This window comes from Crotalus tigris, unplaced genomic scaffold (assembly GCF_016545835.1).
Source record: "Crotalus tigris isolate CLP2741 ecotype Arizona unplaced genomic scaffold, ASM1654583v1 scf7180000017573.2180621, whole genome shotgun sequence".
Taxonomy (NCBI): Eukaryota; Metazoa; Chordata; class Lepidosauria; order Squamata; family Viperidae; genus Crotalus; species Crotalus tigris.
In genome coordinates, this window is record NW_024096483.1 from 143,489 (window position 1) to 169,675 (window position 26,187).

At 38.1% G+C, this 26,187-nt stretch overlaps 1 protein-coding gene across 3 annotated transcripts; it reads left to right on the top strand.

Moving 5' to 3' along the window:
- Positions 1-2,230: 2,230 nt before the first annotated feature.
- SGCG (sarcoglycan gamma) lies at positions 2,231-24,776 on the top strand. 3 transcript variants are annotated; one of them, XM_039356106.1, is made up of 8 exons: positions 2,231-2,457; positions 10,303-10,500; positions 11,785-11,886; positions 12,500-12,587; positions 15,871-15,996; positions 18,085-18,169; positions 22,593-22,716; positions 24,586-24,776. In XM_039356106.1, the coding sequence occupies exons 1-8, from the start codon at positions 2,401-2,403 to the stop codon at positions 24,754-24,756; spliced, it is 951 nt and encodes a 316-aa protein (XP_039212040.1). In that variant the 5' UTR covers positions 2,231-2,400; the 3' UTR covers positions 24,757-24,776. The 3 variants fall into 3 exon arrangements, with proteins under 3 accessions (XP_039212040.1, XP_039212051.1, XP_039212062.1); XM_039356117.1 differs by lacking the exon at positions 2,231-2,457 and adding an exon at positions 8,156-8,309; XM_039356128.1 differs by lacking the exon at positions 2,231-2,457 and adding an exon at positions 8,212-8,309 and having other exon boundaries at positions 10,306-10,500.
- The last annotated feature ends 1,411 nt before the right edge of the window (positions 24,777-26,187 follow it).

Sequence of the window (26,187 nt, forward strand, 5' to 3'; positions counted from 1 at the left end):
GATACCCATTGTCATCGCGGCACTGGGAACTATGTCCAAAAACTTTGCAAAATATTTCAAGAAATTGCAGCTTCCTGCAATAACTCCAACAATGCTACAAAAAACTGAGCTACTCAGAACTTCTTACATTTTAAGGAGCTACCTGGTTGATACCTAGGATGCTGGCAGCAACCCGTGTCAACCATCAGCGCCAGTCAGTTTGAATGTTCAGTTGACTGAGGTTCACGTCTAATGAATAATAATAATAATAATAATAACAATAATAATAATAGTAGTAATAGAAAGACCAAACTGGCCTACAAGAAAGACCAAATGAAGAACAGAATAGAGGCATGGGAAGACAAAGCACTACATGGCCAATACATTAAAAAAAATAGCTGGGAAAGCAGATAATAACAAGACCTGGCAATGGCTAAGAGAAGGAAAATTGAAGAAAGAGACCGAGGGACTAATTCTGGCTGCACAAGACCAAGCCTTAAGGACAAATGCATATAAAGTCAAAATTGAGAAGACAGCAACAGACAGTAAGTGCCACCTATGCAAAGAAGCTCAAGAAAGAGTGGACCACCTAGTAAGCTGCTGCAAGAAGATCGCACAGACTGACTACAAACAGCGGCATGACAAAGTAGGAACAATGGTGCATTGGAAGATCTGCAAGAAATATCATTTGCCTGTAAGCTAAAACTGGTGGGATCATAAAATAGAAAAAGTCATAGAAAATGATAAAATTAAACTGCTCTGGGACTTCAGAATTCAAACAGACAAGCACCTGCAACATAACACCCCAGACTTAACAATTGTCGATAAGAAAGACAAAAAAGTCTGGATAGTGGACGTGGCAGTGCCTGTAGACAGCAGAATAGACGAGAAAGAACTGGAGAAGATAACAAAATACCAAGATCTACAAATAGAAATAGAAAGACTGTGGCAAAAGCAAGCAAGGGTAGTACCAATAGTCATAGGTGCCTTGGGTGCAATCCCAAAACAACTGGAGCACCACTTGAACACCATTGGCATTGACAAATTCGCTATTAGTCAATTGCAAAAGGCGGCCTTACTAGGAACTGCTTCCATCTTGCGACGATACCTGTAATACCATCAAACATCCACATCTGCCTATCCCAGGTCCTGGGTAAGGACTCGATAGGTAGACAAAATGCCAAATCCAGTATGAACATCTGGCTGATTGTGCGATGATCAATAATAATAATAATAATAATAATAATAATAATAATAATAGAATAGAAGAGAAAGAACTGGAGAAGATAACAAAATACAAAGACCTACAAATAGAAATAGAAAGACTGTGGCAAAAGCAAGCAAGGGTAGTACCAATAGTCATAGGCTCCTTGGGCGCAATCCCAAAACAACTGGAGCACCACTTGAACACCATTGGCATTGACAAATTTGCTATTAGTCAATTGCAAAAGGCGGCCTTATTAGGAACTGCTTCCATCCTGCGACGATACCTGTAATACCATCAAACATCCACATCTGCCTATCCCATGTCCTGGGTAAGGACTCGATAGGTAGACAAAATGCCAAATCCAGTCTGAACATCTGGCTGACTGTGCGATGATCAATAATAATAATAATAATAATAATAATAATAATAATAATAATAATAATAATAATAATAATAATAATAATTCAAGAGAACACCACCTGGCCATCAGAAGGAACTAGCAAACCCTCTGGGTCATAATTAATACAGAAACAATTTCCTTCCAGTAGGTTCAAGGTACAAAGAGAGCGGCACATTACAGGAATTACGCCGGATTCTCTGCTGTTGGTCAGCAAAAAGTCACCGCGCGTCGTCCCGCGAGTGAGCAACATGCTAAGAAGGGACGCGTCTGGGGAGATTCTCAGCCATCCAGGTCAGGATTGTCCCAAATGTGCTTTTTCAAAAGGCAGCTGGATTTTCTTTCTCAGAAGAAGCTTCTTGGATAAGAAGCGAATCGTCTTCAACAAACAAAAAACACAATCCAGCTGTCTTTTGGGAAAGCGCCTTTGGGGTCGTTAAGGGGCAGGGAAGAGATGGATTTTCTTCAGAGCCGCTGGCGGCGTTGGCTAAACCACTGGCGGCGCTTCTGTTTTTGCTGGCAAGCAATCGAGCGAGGGGGACGCGCTGTCAGCGCGCAGCGAAGCGTCCGGACTCTGGAAAAGCGGGCCAAGAGGAACCGTCTCCCGCTCTTCTCCAGCGGCGAGTAGCGGGCGCTGACGGGGCGTTTCCCTCCTCCGCGATGAACGAAGCTGCGCCGACAAGACGAAAAAGCCGCGCTTGTTGCTGGACGAGCTCGTTTGGGCTGCGAGGGATGGAAGGGGAGGGACCGCCGCCGGAGGAAGGCTGGTGAATCCTGGGGGCGCTCGACGGTCTCCCTGGCGAAGAGGGGAGATGCGATGACTTCGCTCACCCTCGTTCAGCCCCCCCGAAGAGGACACCCGTGGGAAGATCAGGTAGAGCCCGCTCCTTCCTTCCACGTTTGACTTTTCTAGCGGATTTATTGAGAAGTAAATACACTTGTAACGAGGCTCGCTCCGAATGAGCGAGTTTTAGGGTTGCAGGCGAGCGGAGAAGTCGTGGGTTCCTGGTTGAGGATGCGGTGGGATTTAGGAGAGTTAACACCTAATGCTTTACCTCGGGAGGCACCAGATTGTAGATGCTCCACCTCTCCAGCAGGACCTTCTCTATTCCTGCCTGCTTCCCAACCCAAAAAATCCTGATTCCGGATTTTGGGAATATTGATGTACTCCAACTCATTTCCAGTCTTTGTACTTACCCTTCCTTAAGGCGGCATGTACAACTTTGCTCCAACGTTTGATGTGTCAAAAGTATTTGCCTCTCCTACATTTTTATTTCTCCTTTTGTCCAAGAAGCTCCAAAAGTTAAAATGATTCGGCTCCTCATTTAACCATTCATCTTCTGGCAAACCTGTTGGTCAATTCGGTGGCCAGTTCTCTTAGGCCAAGCCCTCTCATCTGGTTCTATGGCTATTCCCTGTACCGAGTATCTATGGAAATGTAACGTTTCCCTTTTCCAAGTATTTTAGACTCCTTAAAAACATCATACTACGACTGTGCAATACGCTGTGTTAAGCAGTGTACTTCTCACCTTTAAAGGAACGTATGCATATGAATGCCAGAGCAAGGGGGTAGCACCTAGCTGATCCTGAAAATGTTAAGCAAGCACAGAACTGGTTACAACTTGAATGGAGACCAACCCAGAATGCCAGAGCTGTAAACTAGATTGGAAAAATCTGGGAAGAAGGCAAGAGCAAATCTATGCCTATCTACAGTATGCCTTTTCTGATATATAAGGTGAATGAAAGTTAAGGAAATTTTAAATTCTTAATTTTGAATTTCTTCATTTACTTATGATAAATAGTATAAAATAAATATAAAAAGCTGAAAATATGTATCTCAGATGCACAGTGAGAGATAATATTGTTCAATGCAGGAATCCTCTATTATACCATTAGCATCTGTGACAGAAGACCATCCAGTCTCAGTTTAAAACCTCCAGGAAAGAGAGAAAGACCATCGTCTTCTGAGTCCAATTTCCATTGTTGAAGAGTTGTTCCTATTTGGAACTTTTTCCAAATGTCCAATCAAAATGGATTTCTTCACTGTTTCAATACATTACTTCTTGTCTTCCCTTCTGGAACAGGTCTGCTCAGTTCTGCCCATCTTCTGCTTCATAGCCATCCAGATACTTGCCATGCTTACCCACAATTTTCTCTTTTCTGGTTAAACCTACCCAGCACGCCTATAAATCACATTTTTTTTTCTTTTCAGGCCACTTATTATCTTGATTGCTTTTATCTGACACATTCCACTTCCTAAATTGTGGCATCTATTTTAGATTATTTCAAAACATTAAACTAATGTCACAGAAGAGAGCCTTGAAATTAGTACTGTGTTACCCTCACCTAATTCATCATATCTGGCAGTTATCATCTTTAAAGTCCATGAGGAACCATCTCACCCCAGTGGAACTGGCCATCGCCACCCATGCTGCAGACCCCATCGGTCAGGGAATTCTGGCTGGTGGGATCCAGGAGAAGAGCCTTCTCTGCAGTGGCTCTGGCCCTTTGGAACATCTTGCCCCCAGACTGGCTCCCATCCTCTTGGCCTTCCATAAGGGCTTGAAGACCTGGTTCTTCCTGTTGGCTTGGGCACCCTATGGGGAAGTATCACATTGGAGGGTTGATGGACCAATAGTAAATTTCACTCCTCCCCTGTACATTCTGTTTCCTCCCTCCCCATCTTTGAGTCATAATATGTATTTTAATTAGCACTATTGATGTTACCTTCCCCAACACCACAATATCCAATTTTAGTCATTGGCTCTTTTAGCCAATTTCACAGGTTACTAAATGGAAGGTGGAACCACACTGAAAAGGAGCCACAGTTTGCTCACTCTTGGAAAGCCTGGTCAAGTAGAAATGAAGACATTTTGTAGATGAATCACTTTTGTTTCTGCTTCACCTCTAATGCCAGGAGAGTGAAAAGTGGGATGCAGCTTTTAGTTTAGTTTTTTTTCTTCTTAATTTGTCCATGCAGTAACTTTGCTTTTATTTTTCTTTCCCACTATTCCCAATGAAAGGTTGGCATCCTATTTTGACCCGTTTAAACTGAAGAAGAATGGCAGTCTTGTGTTGTTTTTTTCTACGAGTTGTGCTTGCACTTGTGTTTCCTTGCATTTGCTGTGTTTTATTGCATTTTCTTGTTTCAATTATTTTCATAATATTGACATGCATGTAGATTTGTGACATCTTTCATTTCAACACTACCTTTCACAATAGCATTTTTCTTCAGATGAAAATATGTAGGCATTTGAGTATGATTCTGTAATCTGATTTTGTTTTTTATTATAGAAAATAAATGTTGTGAGATATGAACTATTCCACTGAACAAATATACTTTAAGTTGGCTAGGCAGTTCAAACTGTTAATCTAGGAGGAGCCAATGTAGTTACCCAACAGAAATATAAGAGCTCTTTTTAATACCCATATTAGGACAAGATTGAAGCTCTTAAAATACTGAGGAAGTTTTCCAGTTATCCAAAACTCATTTAATTAAGCTTTTTTTTTATTTTTGTGAATTGAACATTGTAGCTAATGTGATTAAAACATGTACTTTAAATTCCTTCTCTTTGCAGGATTTCCAAATATGTAAAATTTGGGTCACTGGCATAGAATGAGGAGACTGGGTAACTTTTATTAGCCTACTCTTTTTGAATAAAATTAGTTATTTATTGAATGCAAGTAGTTTTTCATTAAAATTGCTTTTATTTCCAATATAGCTTAATATTATGGTGATTCTTCTTCTCCCAAGTGGAGATTTTAAAAATCCAGTTTAGTTACAGGTAGTCCTTGATCTATGACAACAATAGGAACTGCAACATTCATTATTAAGCAGTGTTACAGGATCCAGTTTGAGTCTTTGCTGGAGCCAATCCTTAGAGAACTTCTCCCTCTCCAGAATGTGTGCACTGGGCTGGTTTACACACTATATTTATATGGTGCTTAGTTGTGTGTGGGTTTTAGTTGTTAGGGTGTTAATAGCCTACTATTAAGTCATTAGGTTGTTTCCTGGTTCACAGTACCTTGTCTCCTAAGTGCCTGGTAAGCTGGTAATAAATCAAAACACCTGTTTATGGAGATTCTCAGTCATCCAGGTCATGGTTGTTCCAAAGGTGCTTTTTTTTCAGGAGGCAACTGGACTTTCTTGTTTTTCTTTGAAGACATTTCACTTCTCATCCAAGAAGCTTCTTCAGCTCTGACTGGATGGTGGGGAATGGAAGGATTTGCAATAGTGGCAAATATCAGTAGCTCAAGTATAGGATGAAGATGAAGGTTTGTTCTATGAGCTTGTGGGTTGGTTTCCAAACGTTTCATTTCCAGGCTTGGGGAAATGAAGAGGATGTCTGTGTCAGTGCTCTTCTGACCATTGGGGCCATTTGGGGGTTATCTGTATCCTCAGGGTCACCTGAGTATTGCAAATGCGTGTAGAGCCTTCTTGGCTGCAGGATGTTTTCTGTCCTGTTCCTGTAGTTTACAGGGTTTTCTGGAAATCTCCAAACCTCCAAATGGCCCGAGCAACTCTAAAAGAATGCAAATGACAGCTGTCTGCAAGGAATATAAATCCTTCCATTCCCCACCATCCAGTTGGAGCTGAAGAAGCTTCTTGGATGAGAAGCAAAACGTCTTCAAAGAAAAACAAGAAAGTCCAGTTGCCTCCTGAAAAAGCACCTTTGGGACAGCACTCCTATTGACTGACAAGGTGCCCATCTCACAGGCTTCAATTGTTAAGCAGTTGTAGTCATAAAGCGAGGCATCACACATGATTGCATTCAATTTTGCAACCTTTTTTGCCACTGTGGTTAAACAAATCATCATGGTTGTTAAGTAAAACATCACGTGATTGCAACCTGTAACCTTCCCTGCCAGCTTCCCCATTGGCTGGGCTGGTCAGAGGTCAGCTGGCAAGACTGCAAATAGCAATTATAGGACTGCATCCATTATAAATGTGCAACAGTTGCCAAGTGCCCTAATTGCTATCATGTAATCATGGGGACACTGCAACACTTTTAATTGTGAGGACAGGTTGTAAATCATCTTTTTCAGTGTCACTGTGTCTTCAAATGGCCACTAAACAAATGGTCATAAATCAAAGACTATCTGTACTGTTGAAAGAAGATTGTTGAGACTTATTGTTTTTCTGTAATTTGGTATATATTCATAGGGCTGGATTTTTTCATACGCAGATGCAATATGCCACTCAGATGTCTGATTGTAGGAAGGTGCACTCTGTTTAGTTGCTTGCCAGCAATTAGAGATATATAAACAAAAAGATAATAGAATTGGCAGGAATAAATCCTCCTTGTAGTGTATCATCAATAGCACAAAAGAGTTTTCACCAGTCAGTCAATCAATTGTTGGTGGAAATCACATTATAATTTTCCTGCTGCTAATGGGAGTAGAAAAAACCAATAAATTGTTGAAAAGGAATGATTCTTGTGTTTTCAATGTCCTTCTTAAAAATGCTGAAGTCTATTTTTGCAGCCCCTGAAGCTATTTTTATTATAGTTATTGCTAAAGATTAGACTTAATTACTTGACATTTTGAGGTGTGATTCACTGTGTGAAAACCTTTGTAGTATTGGCTCATAGAAAAACTCACAAACTTTGCCCCCATTCCCAACAGCCTTTCCAGGCAAAACCCACAGAAAATTTTGGGTTTTATCCACTTTATATTATCTATCCAATTATTACACCCTCAGCCACCTCCCAAAATGGATTTCTTGGCCTGCCATTGAAAGATTTCCACTCCTGGCTTAGAGAGAGAGAAGAAAGCTAAGATCATTTTGTCTCTCTGTATATATTCTATATGTACTTGTGTGAGAGAAAAAAAATTATACTTGAATGTTGATAGCTGTGCAGTTTCCTTCCTTCCTTCCTTCCTTCCTTCCTTCCTTCCTTCCTTCCTTCCTTCCTTCCTTCCATCTGTCTTGTTTTTATTGTGTTTTAAAGATGCTTTATATAACTCTTGTGAGCCTTCCAAGTTGGGTTTCTTAAATAAAAACTATATGAGTTTCTTCAATAAATAAATGTTTGCAACCCCTAGCCCAGGCATTTGTACATTGCTCCAAACTGAGAAAGTTTCTCACTATTAATAATTCTTAATATAACAGAACAGGAAAATTATAAAATAATTTTGTAAGTTGTAGGATAATTGCATTCAATATATATTTCAGTTAAATCACATATAGTTTTTCTCCAGGGTTTACCTACTTCTTGGTCTTGGTTTTACCCATTTTGGGGTAAGCATATACTTCTAGACCAATTGCATGTTTCTGCTTCACCAAACATTGTGTGCTGCTGTTGTACATGTACAACAATCTCTGAACTTTTATGTCGGTAAACTGAATATGAGCAAAATTAAGTGTTTTCTTTTCTTTTTTTTTAATAGCTAACAGTTCGATAGGATTTTTCCTGTCTTCAGAGTAGTGTGAGTAACATTCTAATAAGAGGTGCATACTATTTTGAAAATACAAATTATACCCAGCCTTTCACCTCTTAAAGCATTAGTGTAGCACCAGCTAGTTTGTCATAGAGTAAAATTAGCCCTGTCTGTGCCGCTAGTAAAAGGGGGTGGAATGTGAAATGTGGCCAAACATGTAAACAAGTTGAGCCACGCCTAAAATATTTTCCACTGTGGGTACAAGTGTAGAAATTCATTGTCAGGCTGAAGGCGTTTGATCTGAGTTAGATCTGCAGTTTCTGCTGTTGTTTAAAACCTTCCAAGGTAAGTCTTTTAGGCAAACATTTTTTGCATAGGTATTATAAATTATAAATCAATTAATGTAAAGGATTAATAGACTGTTTAAAAAACCTATGATAATTCTTTCAATTTTGACTTCCCCTCCACCATTAGATTAGTATTATATTAACTTGAAACACAATACACAAGTTATTTTTGTAGTTTAGATTGTAGTAACTATGTAAATGTGGCAACATCTGACTCTAACTTTGTGTCCTTGGCAATATAAATAGCAATATCGAAATAACAAATGTAATTCCTTTGGTGGGACAGTATGCTTTTAATGCAATGAGCTTCCTCTTTTCCTTGCTGGTTTCCCCCCCTCCTTTTTTTTTTTTGCATGCTCCAACTGAAAGGCTGATCTTTTATGGAAAAAAAATGATCATGTTACTTAATAATGGGTGCTTCTGCCATATAAGGGCTTGAGTATAAAATCATATGCTTTCAGTTGTCTTTTCGTGGAGACTGCATATTTGTCAGTCATGTTAACTATCTTGCATGATGCAGTAGCTACGCTTGAGTTCCACAAATACTTGTTGTACTTTAATATTATAATTTAAGGAAAGTTGTTCTCTTAAGTGGATCACCATTCCTGCATTAGGAGTAATCTAAAGAACCTTCTCTTACTGTGGCACCCTCCAGATTTTTATAAATTCATCTGGAATCAACTGGAGTAGTACGGAAGTAGCTTATAATTTAGTATTTTTAATTGATTATTTATTTTTTAAAATGCTACCCCTTAACTGATTTTTGTTTGGACACTGTCAGTAAAGGTCAATTGAATATTTAGGACCAGATCTGCAGTATTTAGGGCTGCAGTCTGTCTATAGATTCTTCCCTTAATGCCAGCAAGTCTCTCTGAGACTTATCATTTATACCTATTATTGCATCTATATCGGATCCCAGGAAGGCTGACTGCTTATCCCAGTCAGTCCTATACTGTATGTCAGTTTCTGACATATAATTTTTGAATACCAAACAGATGCGCAAATCAGACATATGTATACTATACTATGTATACTATGTGTACTATGGCCCTAATGTTTTACCTACAGAATGGCATGCCCAACTCTGAAAATCAGGTTCTGTGTTCTAGGGACACAAATAGGTAGATTCCTTCTTATCAGAATATATTGTCTCCAGGAGACTATATTAATTAGGACAGTGAATATAAGTCAGTTTACTAATTTTAAGACTATTCCATAGACATAAAAAAGCAGAAATGGATCTATATATATGCATGTGATGGATCATTAATTGGTTATTTACCACCAATTTGGTATTGGCTTCTTAGTGATCACATTGATAGATTTTTCTCGAGGATGATCTGTCCCAACTTGTCCCTTCAGGTCCTCCACTGGTGTTCCCATTACTGCTATAATTGCTGCAATTGGGTATGTCTAGTTTAATGAAAAGAAGGACTAGGGGTGACATGATAGCGTTCCAATATCTCAGGGGTTGCCACAAAGAAGAGGGAGTCAAGCTATTCTCCAAAGCCCTTGAAGGTAGGACAAGAAGCAACGGATGGAAACTAATCAAGGAGAGAAGCAACCAGGAACTTTCCTGACAGTTAGAACAATTAATCAGTGGAACTACCTGCCTCCAGAAGCGGTGAATGCTCCAACACTGGAAGTTTTTAAGAAGAGATTGGATAACCATTTGTCTGAAATGGTATAGGGTTTCCTGCCTGAAGGTCTCATCCAACTGTGTTATTCTATTCTATTCTATTCTATTCTATTCTATTCTATTCTATTCTATTCTATTCTATTCTTTCTCATTAAATGAAATTATATAATTAATGTTTTTTATTAATCAATAATGCTTCACTGTTTTGTTTGGAGGATCATCAGCTTGCTAAATTCTTAGCTCTTAGAAATCTACTTTTAATTATTAGATGTTCAGTTTTCAAATTTGAAGTAGAATGCCCTGTTTGAAATATTTATTTTTAGTTAATTATGTCCATTATTTTTTTCTGTAGCAGATGGTACGTGAAGAGTATATTTCAGCAACACCAGGTACTGACATACAGAGACCAGAATCTCCGTATGTCTACAATGTTGGCATTTATGGCTGGAGAAAGCGCTGCCTTTATTTATTTATCCTCCTCTTGATCATCATTCTAGTTGTGAATCTTGCTCTGACAATTTGGATTCTTAAAATAATGTGGTTTTCAACAGTAAGTGTTCTTTTTCCTTTAATTGGGTTTTACTGTTGCTTTTGTTTATATTCTTACTGTCGCTTTAAGTTTTTCCCAGTGATGGTGCTTTGTAAAACATCCTTCAGTCTATTTACCCTAGAGGAATTTTGGAAATAATTTTCAAACACTGGGGAATACCTATATAAAAATCAACAAAAATACAATAACTTCATAATACAATTTATTCCTAATCTACAGGATCCACATTTTACATTTACAGTAACAAAGCGGCAGGCCAGCAACTAGATACATATAGAGCTGGGATAGATCTGTGTTCAAGCGATAGATAGATAGATAGATAGATAGATAGATAGATAGATAGATAGACAGACAGACAGACAGACAGACAGAGACAGACAGAACACAGATGCTCTGACAAGTATCTAGTTTTAACGTCGTTATTTGCAGCAAATAAAGTTATTTTCCCCTGCTTCTATCTTATTTCAGTAGATGAGTTTCTATATCTCACCTTCTTTATGTGTTTTTAGTTATAGTTTAGCCTGATGTATGAAATCCCCCCCCAGCTATGTACTTTTCAAATCACAGTATTGCTAATAAGTCAATCATTTTGGTTTGTTAACCCATATTTTTTAAAAAAATCACTTCATGTGATATGTAATTCTAGCCGGAAGCTACAGTCTTAAATATACTTTAGGATAATTTGTATTTAACTCAGTGTTAATATGCTTTGAATTGTGTTCATTGATTTGTATTACTTGAAATTCATTCTTTAATGCTTCATGTAATGCAGTGCTCAAATATCTAAATTCTTAATGGGAGAGATAACCATGTAGATTTAGTTGCATGCCAGCAATCATAAATATATGATTCCATTTCAAATAACAGTAATGTATGATTAATCCAAACAGAAAAGAGGAACAAGTGGATCACTTCTAGCCTTTCTGTTATGCAACTTATATTTTTTTCTTGGAATTATTGCTTTTTGAAGAGAGCTTGTGTATACATTGCTGGTATATGGATTGGAGAAGAAGTCCTTGTGTGCAGCACCTTTTTATTAATGTAGTTCTGCTTGGGTGGGCATATTTGCAGATGGCTCTCATGAAAACCTTGTGTGAAAACAATGCTTGTTATGACCACCTTTCTTCCATCTGTAACATATTTATCTTCTGACTTTCTTTTTCATTAGGGATGTACTTCTTGAATAAATCATACAGTATTTGGAAAAAATAAATCTGGTATCTTTGAAAAGAATTTGACAATGTCTCACACAACTAATATTTAAAATGTGTTTTGCATTTGCAGGCTGGAATGGGATACCTACAGGTTAATGCTGATGGGCTTCGTCTAGAAGGAGAGTCTGAATTTTTATATCCATTATATGTCAAAGAAATTCACTCCAGAAAGGTAATGATACAATGTTATGCACAGCTATTTGGAAATAAATCCCACTGATTTTAACAAGGCTTATTTCTGAGTTAATACACATAGAAATACACTGTGGTTTGTCATATTGGAAAAAAATCATATTTACTAGAGTTATGCAAAGCCTGTTTTGATTTGATAGAATTTCAATAAAATCGGCCCTACAAAAGCCATTTTGCTTTGAAATTGAAGTAAAGACCTGATTCAAAGCAGCAATACATATCACATGACTAAAATACTTCGGGGTGTTTCCTTTGAAGCACATCACAGATCTGATATTTTTTCTGCTCATTCTGGCATTGTTCCAGCAATATTCAGTTCTGTAATTTCTCTTTCCATTTCAACAAATATGCTTAAAGAATGCTAATTCTTGGATTTATTGGATGATAGCCTCCCCAGCATCATTGTAAGAAATTCTAATTAGCAGTCCTGCTAATCATATCATATCATATCATATCATATCTCAGATTATGTCAGATTATATCATATCTCATTGTAAATTATGGAGAATTGGAAAAGAGTGGATGTATTTATTTTTCAGTAAGGTCTAGCCAAACGTCTTAAACATTTACATTCTTTTTTCTCTTAATCCTAGGATTCACCCTTACTTTTGCAATCTTCTCATAATGTGACTTTGAATGCACGCAATAGTGATGGAAATGTCACAGGCAGATTAAGTGTAGGTAGGTGTAATATATTTTTCTTTAGTTTGGATTTTGAAAGGTTTATATCCAAATAAAGGAATGTGTTTCTTATTATGAGCTCATATACTATAGGATATATATTGTCTAGATATGCCAATTAGTCAAATACTTGAAATAAAGAAAAATAATTTTATGTCATTATCAAAAAATGAACATATGAATAATTTGACTTCAATTATAAATCTCTTTAGTGACTCAGTTCCCAGGAAGATACGAATATCAAATTTATGTAAATTATAAAAATATTGTTTAGATATAGATACATTCATAATTAAAAATACAGCCCTATTTGAATTAAAGATTCTGTGTAAAGAGACAAGATGCTGCATATTAAGGATTTATCAAATCTGGAATTTTAATTTGGCTTTGTCCACATTGTATATATTCACAAAGAACTATGTAGGTCTTTGGTTATTCGGATTTTCTCCCGCATAAAATTGGAAGTGTCTTGGTGATGTTTCGACGAAGTCCCATTTGTCATCTTCAGGCTGGTGTTTTCAGCTTTGTGCTTCGAGGAGCAATGTGTGGTCTTAGCTGTTTCTTCCTTTTAACTGCCAGTGGGGGTATGAACTGATTGGGTGGGAGCTTGGCTGTGTTCTGATTGGGTGGAGGTGTGTTCTGATTGGTTAGGGGCTTGGCTGTGCTCTGATTGGCTAGGGGAGTGTTCTGTTTGGGTGGGGGCTTTGTTGTGCTCAGGTTAGTCTGAGTTGCAGGGGGCTGCCTTGCTATTTTTTGGCTTCGTGTTCGTGGTTGTGCCTCATCTTCATGGAGGGTGTCAGTTTGCTTCATGTATGGATTGGAGGGGTTTAAAGTGGCTAATGATGCAGCTGTGGTCTGGCTTCTGGTTTGTGGTCGTGCCTCATCATTGGTGTGGCTTTGTTTTTTGCGTGGATGTGTGGTGGTGACATCCTGTGTGGTTTTTGTGAGTGTGGGTCTGGTGTCATTTTTTGTGTTAGGAAGTCATTTGTCAAGAAGGGCGGGTTTCCAAATGGCTGGTAGGCAGGAGGTATCATCTCGTTTGTTCATGCTGTGTGGGCGTTTTTCTATCTCGATGGCTTCTCTGATTATTCTGTTATTAAAATGTTCAGTTTTGGCGATAGTTCTGGTATTTTTAAAGTCAATTTCATGTCCTGTGGCTTTAAGGTGTTGGACCAGGGAAGATGTTGATTCCTCTTTTTTGACTGAGTTCTTATGTTCTTCAATGCGTGCACTTATTCTTCTGTTGGTTTGTCTGATGTATGTGGTGGGACAAACAGTGCATGGGATTTCATATACTCCATGATTTTCTAACTCAATTTTATCTTTGGGGTTTCTTAGGATGGTGGATATTTTTCTGTTTGTGCAGAATGCTGTTTTGATGTTGTGTTTATGGAGGATCTTGCTGATTCTGTCTGTGGTGCCTTTTATGTATGGGAGGAGGGCTTTGCCGTTTTCTTGTTCTCTTTCTTGGATTTTAGTGGGGGTTTCTTTTTGGATTAGGTTTGTAATCTTATTTCTTTGGAATCCATTGTATGTTAGTACATTGGTGAGAGTGTGTAGTTCGGTTTTTAGGTGTTGTTCGTCAGCTAAGCATTTTGTTCTGGAGATGAGTGTCTTGGCTATGGAGTTGATCTGTGCTGGGTGGTGGTGTGAGAGAGCGTGCAGATAGCGGTTTGTGTGTGTTTTCTTCTGGTAGATGGTGTGTCCTAGGGAGCCATTGGATTTCTTGTAGACTAAGACATCCAGGAATGGAAGTTGGTTGTTAGCTTCTGTTTCCATGGTGAACTGTATTTTGGGATGTAGGCTGTTGAGGTGTGTGAGGAAGTTGTCCAGTTTTTCTTTCCCATGTGGCCAGATTATGAAGGTGTCGTCTACGTATCTGAGCCAGAGTTTGGGTTTGTGATCCGATTTTTCTAGAGCTTGGGTTTCAAAGTGTTCCATGTAGAGGTTGGCAATGACAGGTGAGAGGGGTGATCCCCTGGGTGCTCCTTCTGTTTGTTTGTATTTTTGTCCATTATAGATGAAGTATGTGTTGGATAGGCAGTGGTTGGTCAGATCTAAGATGTGTTTGGGGGGGTTATATTTGTTTTGGATAGCTGTCAAGGCTTCTTTGATAGGCACTTGGTTGAAGAGGGATATGACATCGAAGCTCACGAGTAGGTCGCTGGGCTGTAAGTTTTGTTTCTTTATGATCTCTATAAACTGGAATGAGTTTTTTACGTGTGAGGTGATGGATTCTGCATAGGGCTGTAGTTGTTTGGCAAGAAATTTGGAGTTCACTATGGGTCTAAGTGGGGTTCCTTCTTTGTGTGTCTTGGGGATACCATAGAGTTTGGGGCATCTGGATGATTTCTCTCTGAGAATTCTTTGCTGGATCTCTTCGCTAATGGGGGAGGCTTTTATTTTGGATCTGGTGGTTTTTTCCAGAAGCCAGACCACAACTGCATCATTAGCCACTTTAAACCCCTCCAATCCATACATGAAGCAAACTGACACCTACCATGAAGATGAGGCACGACCACGAACGCGAAGCCAAAAAATAGCAAGGCAGCCCACCATCTTAAACCCCCCTGCAACTCAGACTAACCTGAGCACAACAAAGCCCCCACCCAAACAGAACACTCCCCCAGCCAATCAGAGCACAGCCAACCCCCCAGCCAATCAGAGCACAGCCAACCCCCCAGCCAATCAGAGCACAGCCACGCCCCTAACCAATCAGAACACACCTCCACCCAATCAGAACACAGCAAGCTCCCACCCAATCAGTTCATACCCCCACTGGCAGTTAAAAGGAAGAAACAGCTAAGACCACACATTGCTCCTCGAAGCATGAAGCTGAAAACACCAGCCTGAAGATGACGAATGGGACTTCGTCAAAACGTCGCCAAGACACTTCCAATTTTACGTGGGAGAAAACCCGAATAACCAAAGACCTACATACAAACACCCGCGAAAACCTCAGAAAACACAAAGAGCTATATTTATATTTTTGCATGCTGGCATCTAAAGTATTTTTGTTTCCATTTGGTTTAGAACATTCTGCTTTTTCTGATCAAATCAACCAGAAATGGAGAACATAACCAGATGCTAACCTTGCACTGTAGTTCAATATATGTATCAACTGATTAATGTAATGAGTCTTAATCACAAATTATTGAGTGTAAGACTACAAATTTAATATCCTAATTATATAACTATATGTTGCATCATTGAGGATGTGTACTTATGTATTTTTAAAGCATCAGCAAAGAAAATCCATTTTATAATGTTTTGTCCTTTTTAGATCCAGACATGGTACAGATCCATAGTCAACAATTTCAGATCAACTCTATGAATCTCAATGAAAAGCCACTTTTTACAGTGCATGAGAGTGACACTGTGATTGGTACAGAGAAACTTCGAGTCACAGGTTTGTTTGCAAGTCTAAAATTACAAAAAAAATTGTTATTTTTGAAGATAAAGACTATAATCTGAAATTGGTTATATAAATAACAGTAATCTGTTATTTTAATAACAATTTTAAGAGAATACTGAATATTTTATTACTGATGTTTTTAGCTAAAATGTTACATTAAACATCTTCAAAACTGTATTTTACATTGAGGTCTAAAAATATTTATTTTGAGTAATTGGTAATTATTTATTAGTAGTAATTAATATTTAACTAGATGGTAGGCAGCATCTGTAAAAAAGAAAGCTAAATATGGCCAGATGATGGAAGACCACTAGCAATACTGGAAATCTGAAAAAAAAAAAACTTCTCAGAAGAAGGAAATGACAGAACATTTCTGCTCTGTTGCTAGCAAAATTATGAGATGTGGAAATAGACTTATCAGTTAAAATAAGGCAACATTACTCAGTTGAATACTGAGGTAAAAATCATTGATTTGGCTGATGAGTTAAGTACCTCATTGAATTACTTGTACAACCTACTGAATGATGTGAAACACGTGTAAGATCTTTGGATCTGACAATACTGCACAACATTTTTTGGTTTGGGAACTAGCTTCTGTTTTTGTGAACCAAGCAGATTTCTGAGAATAAGATTTTTATCACCTTTACCTTACTTCTAAAACTTTGTTTACTTACTTGCAAATTGGCTTTTGAGGATTGGGGAATGGTATAGGAAATGTGCAGTTGTCAAATGGTAGCAGGAATTCATGAGAAAAACCTCTTACAGTCTCTTAATAGGGGATCATAATGTAGGCTGGTAGGCTGAAGTGAGCAATGAATGAGCAAAAATATGGAACTGAAGAGGTTACAGTTGTCTGCTTCACCTAGAGTACACGTTGTGGTTTTCATCCTAACAAGTTTACATATAGGTTAACCTAGTTCCATATTAGCCAACAGATAGATAGAGTCCACAGGACTAGCAAATGGGGAAGTCCTTATACAGGAAGTCTTCAGTTATAATGGTCTCAGAAAAAATAACTTGCGACCTGTACTTGCTCTTAAAAACCGTTGCAACAACCATCAGCCATGTGATTGCAATTGGGGCACTTGGCAACATCTTGCATTTAAGACCAGTTGCAGCATTGTGCAGTCATGTACATTTCTAACCTTTTTTTTTTTTTTTTTGCCAATTTTGAGCAAAAAGATACCTGTTGGGGAAGCTGGATTCATTTAATGACCATGTGATTTGTTAACAACTGCTGTAAAAATTGTTGTAAAATCAGGTCCAACTCAACTTACATTGGCAATAACTTACAATGGAAATTCTATGTATAAGTTAAACAGTTATTGTTACCCAGTGGGTAGATTGTTCCAATTAGGTTATCCCTCTAAGCCAGTGGTTCTCAACCTCTTTAATGCCGCGACCCCCAACCGGTCGTAAGTCAAGGACTACTCAACTGGTGCAGCACCGTTTGCAGAATGGGACTTTTGGCAGGCTCAGCAGGGCAGAGACAGCCTGGACAATTCCTATTGGCTTTTGAAAGCCAATAGAATTAGACTCTATTCAAGAGAGTCTATTCTATTGCCTTTCAAAAGCCAATAGAATAAAAGAGAGTAGCACAGCTAAGGAAAAGGGGAAAAAAAATGGCGGGCTGCGTTGTTTGACGACCCCCATGAAATAGTCGTTCGACCCCAAATGGGGTCCCGACCCACAGGTTGAGAACCACTGCTCTAAGCAATATTTTTACTGCCTGGTAACTTTTATATCTAATAATTCTTCTCCATAGATCTAATTTTTCATTTCAGTTATGTGAATATTTAATTTTGAATGTATAGATTTAACGGCTTGTAAACATATGCTATTCTAATGTTCAGCAAAACCTCCAAAGCCCACAGTGTTACATTAGAACCTCAAATATTTAAACCAGCCCAAATATCAGAGTACTCAAAATATGGTGGAATCTTAGACACTTAAAAGACCGTATGTACTCTGAATTAGATTTGGATATTTTGTTGGGTGGTTATGAAAAACTTGTTTTCCATTAGTAATGCACTTAATTTGACACTTAAAAGTGACAATCATTTGTCTTTTTTTCTGCTTCAGGTCCAGAAGGTGCCCTTTGCGAACATTCTGTAGAAACACCCCTTGTCCAAGGTGTGGGAGATGATGTCAAAAATCTAACACTTAAGTAAGAATATCCCTCCAAAATGAGTAAACGTTTATTATTTATTTCATTATTTTTTTTTTTGCTGTATTCTCAGTAAAGCTAGACTTATAGAGCAGTAAGATGATAAGTAATCAGTAAGATACTGAGGAACAACCCGAAAGGAAAAGGATTACTAGGGAGAAACAAGGAATCAAACTCCATATTATCACATTAGTTATTGCAAACTAATTTAAAAACTATTACTATTACTAAGAATGGTCAGTATTGACAAAATAATCATGTTCTCAAGATCATTTTCCACCTTCATATTGTATAGTAAGACAGCTAAAGAAGCAATTTGAGAACACAGTGCCACTAAGAACACAGTGCCACTGGGTAAGTGAGCACCTGTCCAGCCTAGACAAGTTTAAATCACCAGGACCAGATGGATTACATACCAAGGTCCTCAAGGAACTGGCAGACGTATCTCAGAATCACTGAACTATATTTTTCAAAGATCCTGGAGCACTGGGGAACTACCAGAGGACTGGAAAAGAGCTGATGTAGTTCCCATCTTCAAAAAAAGGGGGGAAAAATGGATCCAGGAAATTACAGCCCTATCAGCTTGACCTCAATACCTGGGAAGATTCTGAAAAAGATAATCAAACAACGAATCAGCGAACACCTACAGGCAAACCAAGTCATTACTAAAAGCCAACACGGGTTTGTCAAAAACAGATCATGCCAGACAAACCTTATTACATTCTTTGACCAAGTGACAAAATTAGTGGACCAGAGGAATGCTGTGGATATAATTTACTTGGACTTCAGTAAGGCATTTGATAAAGTAGATCACAACCTACTACTTGATAAGATAGAAAATGTGGGTTAGACAGCATCACCACCAGATGGATCCGTAGCTGGTTGACCGGCCGTACTCAGTGTGTGGTCCTCAATGGAACCACATCTACATGGAGGGAAGTGTGTAGTGGGGTGCCCCAGGGCTCTGTTCTGGGCCCAGTGCTCTTCAACATCTTCATCAATGATTTGGACGCGGGGATAGATGGGGAACTCATCAAATAGGCAGACGATACCAAGCTGGCAGGAATAGCCAACACTCCAGAAGACAGGCTTAGGATACAGGAGGATCTGGACAGACTTGAACACTGGGCGCTATCTAACAAAATGAAATTCAATGGTGAAAAAAGTAAGGTTCTACATTTAGGCAAGAAAAACCAAATGTATAGGTATAGTATAGGGGGTCCTTGTTCTATAGTAGTAACTGTGAGAGGGATCTCGGAGTCCTAGTGGACAATCATTTAAATATGAGCCAGCAGTGTGCTGCAGTTGCCAAAAAAGCCAACACAGTGCTAGGCTGCATTAACAGAGGGATAGAATCAAGATCACGCAAAGTATTAATACCACTCTACAATGCCTTGGTAAGGCCACACTTGGAATACTGCATCCAGTTTTGGTCACCACGATGTAAAAAAGATGTTGAGACTCTAGAAAGAGTACAGAGAAGAGCAACAACGATGATTAGGGGACTGGAGGTTAAAACATATAAGGAAAGGTTGATGGAATTGGGTATGTCTAGTTTAATGAAGAGAAGGACGAGGGGGGACATGATAGCAGTGTTCCAATATCTCAGGGGCTGCCACAGAGAAGAGGGAGTCAAGCTATTTTCCAAAGCGCCTGAAGGCAGGACAAGAAGCAACGGATGGAAACTAATCAAGGAGAGAAGCAACCTAGAACTAAGGAGAAACTTCTTAGAAGAAACAGTTAGAACAATTAACCAGTGGAACAACCTGCCTCCAGAAGCGGTGAATGCTCCAACACTGGAAGTTTTTAAGAAGAAACTGGACAGCCATTTGTCCGAAATGGTACAGGGTTACATGTCTGAGCAGGGGGTTGGACTTGATGACCTCCAAGGTCCCTTCCATCATCATCATCATCATCATTATTATTATTATTATTATTAAGACATTGCTAAAATCTCAGGAATCATTTGCACCAAATTACAGAAAAGCATGCTTACTCTGAAGGCATTCATGGTGCAAATGCTTTAAATGCAGATGGTGGTATATTAATCTCATACAGATAGTTTTGGCTTTCAGCCATTCATTTGGTTATATAACAGCCCTGAAAAAAGTGATTTACAACCAATCCTTACAACAGCTGCAGTATCCCCATGGTCATGTGATCAGAATTCAGGTGCTTGGCAACAGACAGGTTGCAGTGTTCCAGGGTCATGTGATCACCATTTGCAACCAGCCCAGCCAACCTCTGACAAGCAAAGTCAATGGGGGAAGCCAGATTCATTTAATGACCACAATTCACTTAACAACTGCAGTAATTAAGTTAATAACAGTGGCAAAAAAGTCATACAATTGGGTTGACTCACTTAACAACTGCCTTGCTTAGCAACAGAATTGTGATCCCAATTGTGGTTATTCAGGTAAACCTGTATTCCTTCTAGTGATTCTTATTTACTTTAAAAGAATGTATTCTTTTATACATTAACTAAACTAAAACCTGTTAGGGAAGCCTTTAGATAGGCTTGCTCTCTTTATTATACATTTTTGTCCTTTTTAAGCCTTTTTGTTTTAGCAAGTATATTCACTGTAAATAATTTTAAACTTCCTTTAGGGAAAAACCTTTCTCAAAGCAGTTTGCAAAAATAAAATCATATGCAAGAAATGGTAACAAGAAAATATGAAAGCATACTGAAATATATACATATGTACAATACTGAAATTGTAAATTTTCAAAAGAGTAAAGTCAGATATCCATCCCTGAACAAGGTAATTGAAGATTGCTAAGGAACCAGATGACTAAGAACATTTTATTTTATTTAAAACAAATAGGATCACATGGTGTCATATTAAAACTAATCCCAACATTCAGAATGGCTGTGAATGATTGTTTATATACTTCTTGTAAGATTTAAAGAAGTTGATTCCATGAAACAGCAGATAAATATAAATAATGAATCTTCATTGTTGGAAACCATGGGGACATTGAATGAAGATACATCGGCATCATTTCTATTCCATAGTCGATTCATATTTTCTAAGATTCAAATCAGTGGTGGGATTCTGCCGGTTTGCACTGGTTCAGGAGAACGGGTAACTAAATTTACCTGAATTTGGAAAACCAGCTGGCTTCCAGAAGTCCAGTCTAGACCTGGGAGGCCTGGAGGAGGCCTCCCAGGCCTAGAATGGCCCACCGGAAGTGCATGGATGTCACTTCCAGAAGTCTGTTCTAGGCATCGGAGGCCCAGGCCTGCATCAAATAAGAGAACCGGTTGTTCAGATATTTGAATCCCATCACTGATTCAAATGTCTATTTTTTTTCCTTCAGCTCAAAATTGTTGCTTGTTTGCCAATTGAACCTGTGCTATCTTGAAAAATTGTTCCATCCAGAGAAAACATCTATTAGCTTTTGTAATGTTCCTGTATTAAAAAGCAAACTAAATTGGTATATAAAACCAAGTCACCTCTACAAGTTCACCTCTACAAATTGTGTTGTTTTCTTAAAGTATATAGAAGTACGGTATTAAGTCTCCATTGGGCAGAAGCTGAATTATGCACAACTTCATTGCATTTAAGTTTGCAAGCAACCTAGCAAGCATATCAAAAGTTTTGTGGTTCTTTTCTGGCACCTTCAGGCATTACATACTGTAATGACTATTGTCTAAATGATTTTTTTAAAAAATAGCAAATAGTTTTACTTGACATTTGAGGTTTATTATTTGTGAATTAATTTGTGGATAAGTTTTAAAAGATTAGTAATTACCTCAGTGCAACAGACATCGAATGCAAAGAGTAAAACTCTTGTTGTAGTTATATAATTTATCAAATCTGTAAAATGAAGTAAATGATGCAGGATGTGTCGTTTACAAAATGACATTAACATGGCTGATGTACTTTCCAATTAAATGGACAATTGGGAATAACTGATTTTAAATGCCAGCTAGTCAAAGAGGGGCTTTCACTGTTTCCAAATATACAGTACATACAAGCCTCCAGGAGCTGCACCTCTTGTCTCATTATAGCAAATTATGTAATTTGAGTCTAGTTTCTAAAAAGGGATGTTTGACCCTTTGCAATCATAGAGTTATTCAGGCAAGCCAGATAATTAATAGACCAGCTGTTTGTGGAATTCTGGGAACTGAAGACCACACATCTTAAAGTTGGTCAGGTTGAGCACCACTGCTATACAGAATATGTTTCAGGCTCCCATTGATCAGGCTTGCAATACTTCCTAGGAAACTTAATATTCAGATTAAAATCCTACCATAAGAATTTAAGAGGGCAGGATGACATCACACTAAGGAAATCTGCCTCCAGAATCACTTTGAAAACATTATTATAAAACCCAGTTTTTTGTTTGGATTGAAGCAGAAAATACTTTTTTTTTCTTTTTTGTAATATTAAGATTACTCTTCTTATGATTGTTTCAGACTTGAATCACCAACACGGTCTCTCACCATGAATGCTCCAAGAGAAGTTCACATCAAAGCAGAAAATGGAGATGTTATTGGACTCTCTCATTTGGATATCACATTCCATAGTACCAATGGCATGGTGAGATGTTAAAGATTTATTTAACATTAATACATTTCCTACTCGCAGTTGGTATTCAAGGGGGGTGGTTGCTGCACGAGTCAAACTATCAGTTTTAATTCCAGTAAATAAAGACTACTATGGCTTTGGAAAGTTCAGGTTTATGATAAAGGCTATTTGATCCTTTAGAAATTCTGTTATTTCTATATTTTTATAATTTATATAAAGGCTCACAATATTCTTAGATCATTATCAATGTCAACAAAATGCAGGAGGAAAAAAGAGGAAACTTAGTATACAAAGGGATTTTTTTTTTTCTTAAATGCAACATTGTCTAGTTAGTGTTATTAATTTCCCATATTAAAATCCTTACTTTTTCGAATGTTTCATGTCTCAGAAATCCTTACATTTCCTGCACAGGGAGATTTGAAAGAATATCAGTTTCAGTGCAAGATTCCTGTTTTGCACAATTTGATTGAGCAATACAAAGCATGGTAATGCTGGGTGGAGAGACAGTGAGGGAATTTTAAAAGATGGCTAGATACAGGTATAGGCAGTCCTTAGAGTGCTCTGCAGGTGTTTGTTATGTGCTTGGCAACTGCCAATAGTACCAGATATAGCATGCTGTGGTGCAACTTGACTGGATAAGCACTGGTATGTGCACAGATCCATATTTGTTTCATTTGAGTTTGTTCCTAGTACTTATTTTCCAACATGATGTTAGCAGAACCTTCTTTGGAATCCACCATGCATCATCTAAGCCCCACCTGATTTTATTTTTATGTACTTTTAAACAAACAATTCTTTTAAACAAAAATTAATTGGAAAGCTAATATTAGGTAGAGCAAAGCACCAGACTCAAGCAAATCCTTTATTTTTAAGAATGCTTCTGAATCTCACAAATGAAAGTAGCAGAAGATTTCATTCCAGTGATTTCTTTAGAAAAAGCCAGTTAAAAGGGCAGAAGTAAATTAAGGTGATTGGAAGGCTAAAGGGAAACAAATTCACCAGTTTGTCTTCTGGTAAATTAATATTTTGTAACCAGTGACATCTCTTGCAGTAGCCAACCTATGAAACTGCCCATCATCTTCTTAAAATCCCATATAAACCCCCTGACCCCCAAAGAATCTCTGTTTTACCAATAAAAGCACCCTGGATGATGGAGTAGAAATGCATTAGAAATGTGTAATAGAAACTTTCTATGTATATAAAGCATCAACAAAATGTGCTGATTGGAATAGCAATTGACTTTCAAATTAAGAAGAGACAAGACTGTCTTCTTAATATACTGAAATAGAAGACCTTGATCCAAACAACTGCTCCTCAGACTGACCTGTTAGCTGTGAATAAAAAAACAAAAAATATACTTTTTTTTCCCTCTCAGCAACTTGAAGAAATGGTAGATGTGTTTTAAATAAATGAAAGCAGCAGCATGCTGAAATGTTTACAATTAGGAACACATATCTTTGGGTTAACTAAAGGGTCAATTTGAAATACTTTCCAAAGGTTTGGGGCACGATCTAAAGGAGACTTTCTTCAACAATTTGACAGTGTTTTCAGAGTGGTTTTCCAGGCTATATTTAAAACAATTTTAGCTCATTAGGACATATTGAATAATGTAAAGGAGGCTTTGAACTTTCATTTGCAAATTCATAATAAAGCTTCCATTAAATTGCTCAGTAATGAATCAAAGAAAAGAGTGGGCCCACTATAGCAGTGGTTTTTGAACATTTTTCCTTCCTAATATCTCTCTTCTTTTTAGGCTGAAGTTGTTTCTGGGGATATATTTGAAAACAGTTGGATATTTCTACCTGGTAAATGTTGCACAGCAAGAGTTCTCTCTGTTAACAGTAAAGCTACAAAGTAGATTGGTGTGCTTTTTCCTTGCAGATCTTTGATGCTCAAAATTTGCTACTGCCAGATTTGCTTCAAGGAACAAATGGAGAGTCTGAGAGATCTGATGGACTTTATGAAATTTGTGCTTGCCCAGATGGAAGGTTATATTTATCAGTGGCTGATACAGTTTCTACTTGCTTACAATACAGTCATAATTGTCAATAAAGCACCAGAACACAACTTGATATTCTTTGGCATTCTTGCTTGGTTTGTAAAACCATCAAGTGGAAGATTAAGATAATGTAATTTAATTGTTTAGAAAACATGAATGATTTTAGGTTATATCAGGTAGATAAGCATATGATTTGTCATTTGTACCTTGAACTCCTTCTTTCCCTTCATCTTAAATTTCTTGAATATATTCTTTTCTACTTTGTGACTTTGGCTTCTTCATAAGTACAAGTAGTCCTCAATTTATAACCATGAGATTAGAATTTCCATTGCTAGGTGATATAGATCACTAAGTGAGTCACAACTGATTTTATGAGGGGTTTTTGCTGTGGTCCTTAAGCAAATCATCGTGATCATTGACTTGCTTGTTGGAAGGCCCCTGGGAAGATCTGATCCTGGGTAATAAATACATGTTGGGGACCAGGCATGTCTAAGGAGTTGGGTTTAAGTAAGGGAGCAGTGAAAAAAAATTGCCAAGGTAAGCTGCTCTGAAATAATTCCTTGGTTGGATTTGTTAATCATTTTTCATCTACTCCCAAACTAGTAATTAAAAATAGGCATGGGAACATAGAGTGGAAGACAGGAGGTGAGCTGTTCCTGGGGAAAGCAGATTCCGCATTTTTCCTATGGTGCGTTCCAGTCTTTGTGCTCAGCCCCAGGTCTTGTTGTGGTAGCTTTGATGACTGTGGATTTTCTCTGTTGCTGCTTAATGCCTCTAATGTCAGTTTGTAATCAATCCTACCTCATCCTCAATTTGCTCTCCCAGTTTCTATTGAAAACCCACACAAAGCCTCTGGTAGACAGAAGTATCATCAGTATGCTGATAAAATCCAGGCATAGATCTCTGCCTCAGGCTGTTCAAGTGATGCTGTCTTTTCCACTGCCTGGAAGCTATGAGAGTCTAGAAAGAGAAAAAAGGCTTCAAGGCAAGAAAGACACCTTGCTATTCTTCTAAGCAAATTCCTTTATTGTCCCTTAGCTATAGGCAGAAATCTTGCCAAACTAAAGCAGACTACTTGCACCATAAAACATAAGGGAACTATTGGGGAGGAGCCATCCTCACCCTCTTTCTCTCACACAAACTATTTAAACTATGTTATCTCTTGCTTTTCCAGAATGCAATCTCTCCCTCCTGGGAAACTGAACAACATTCCATAAACCTAACTGGGTGGCTGTGGGTTTTAGTGCATGTACAAACTCCAGTCTGGTGATCTTCCATAAAAAAACCTCTGAAAGGGGTAACATTCCCGCAGACAGAATGGTGTGCAATATGGCAGACATGTCAAACACAAGGCCCGGAGGCCAGATGCGGCCCGTGGTTTCATGTGGCCCGCGAAGCCATCCTGGAAACAGTGAGGGAATGACCCCCTCTACTTTGGCTCTGGCCCAGGCCAGCCGGGAGCCAATGTACAATTTTGTGATGGC

What these genes read in the sequence shown, in the direction of transcription:
- SGCG (XM_039356106.1), top strand. Translation starts at nt 2,401, where the DNA reads ATGACTTCGCTCACCCTCGTTCAGCCCCCCCGAAGAGGACACCCGTGG. An exon ending in AAATAATGTGGTTTTCAACA is followed by an intron (nt 10,501 to 11,784) that starts GTAAGTGTTCTT and finishes TTGCATTTGCAG; the next exon opens with GCTGGAATGGGATACCTACA. An exon ending in CACAGGCAGATTAAGTGTAG is followed by an intron (nt 12,588 to 15,870) that starts GTAGGTGTAATA and finishes TGTCCTTTTTAG; the next exon opens with ATCCAGACATGGTACAGATC.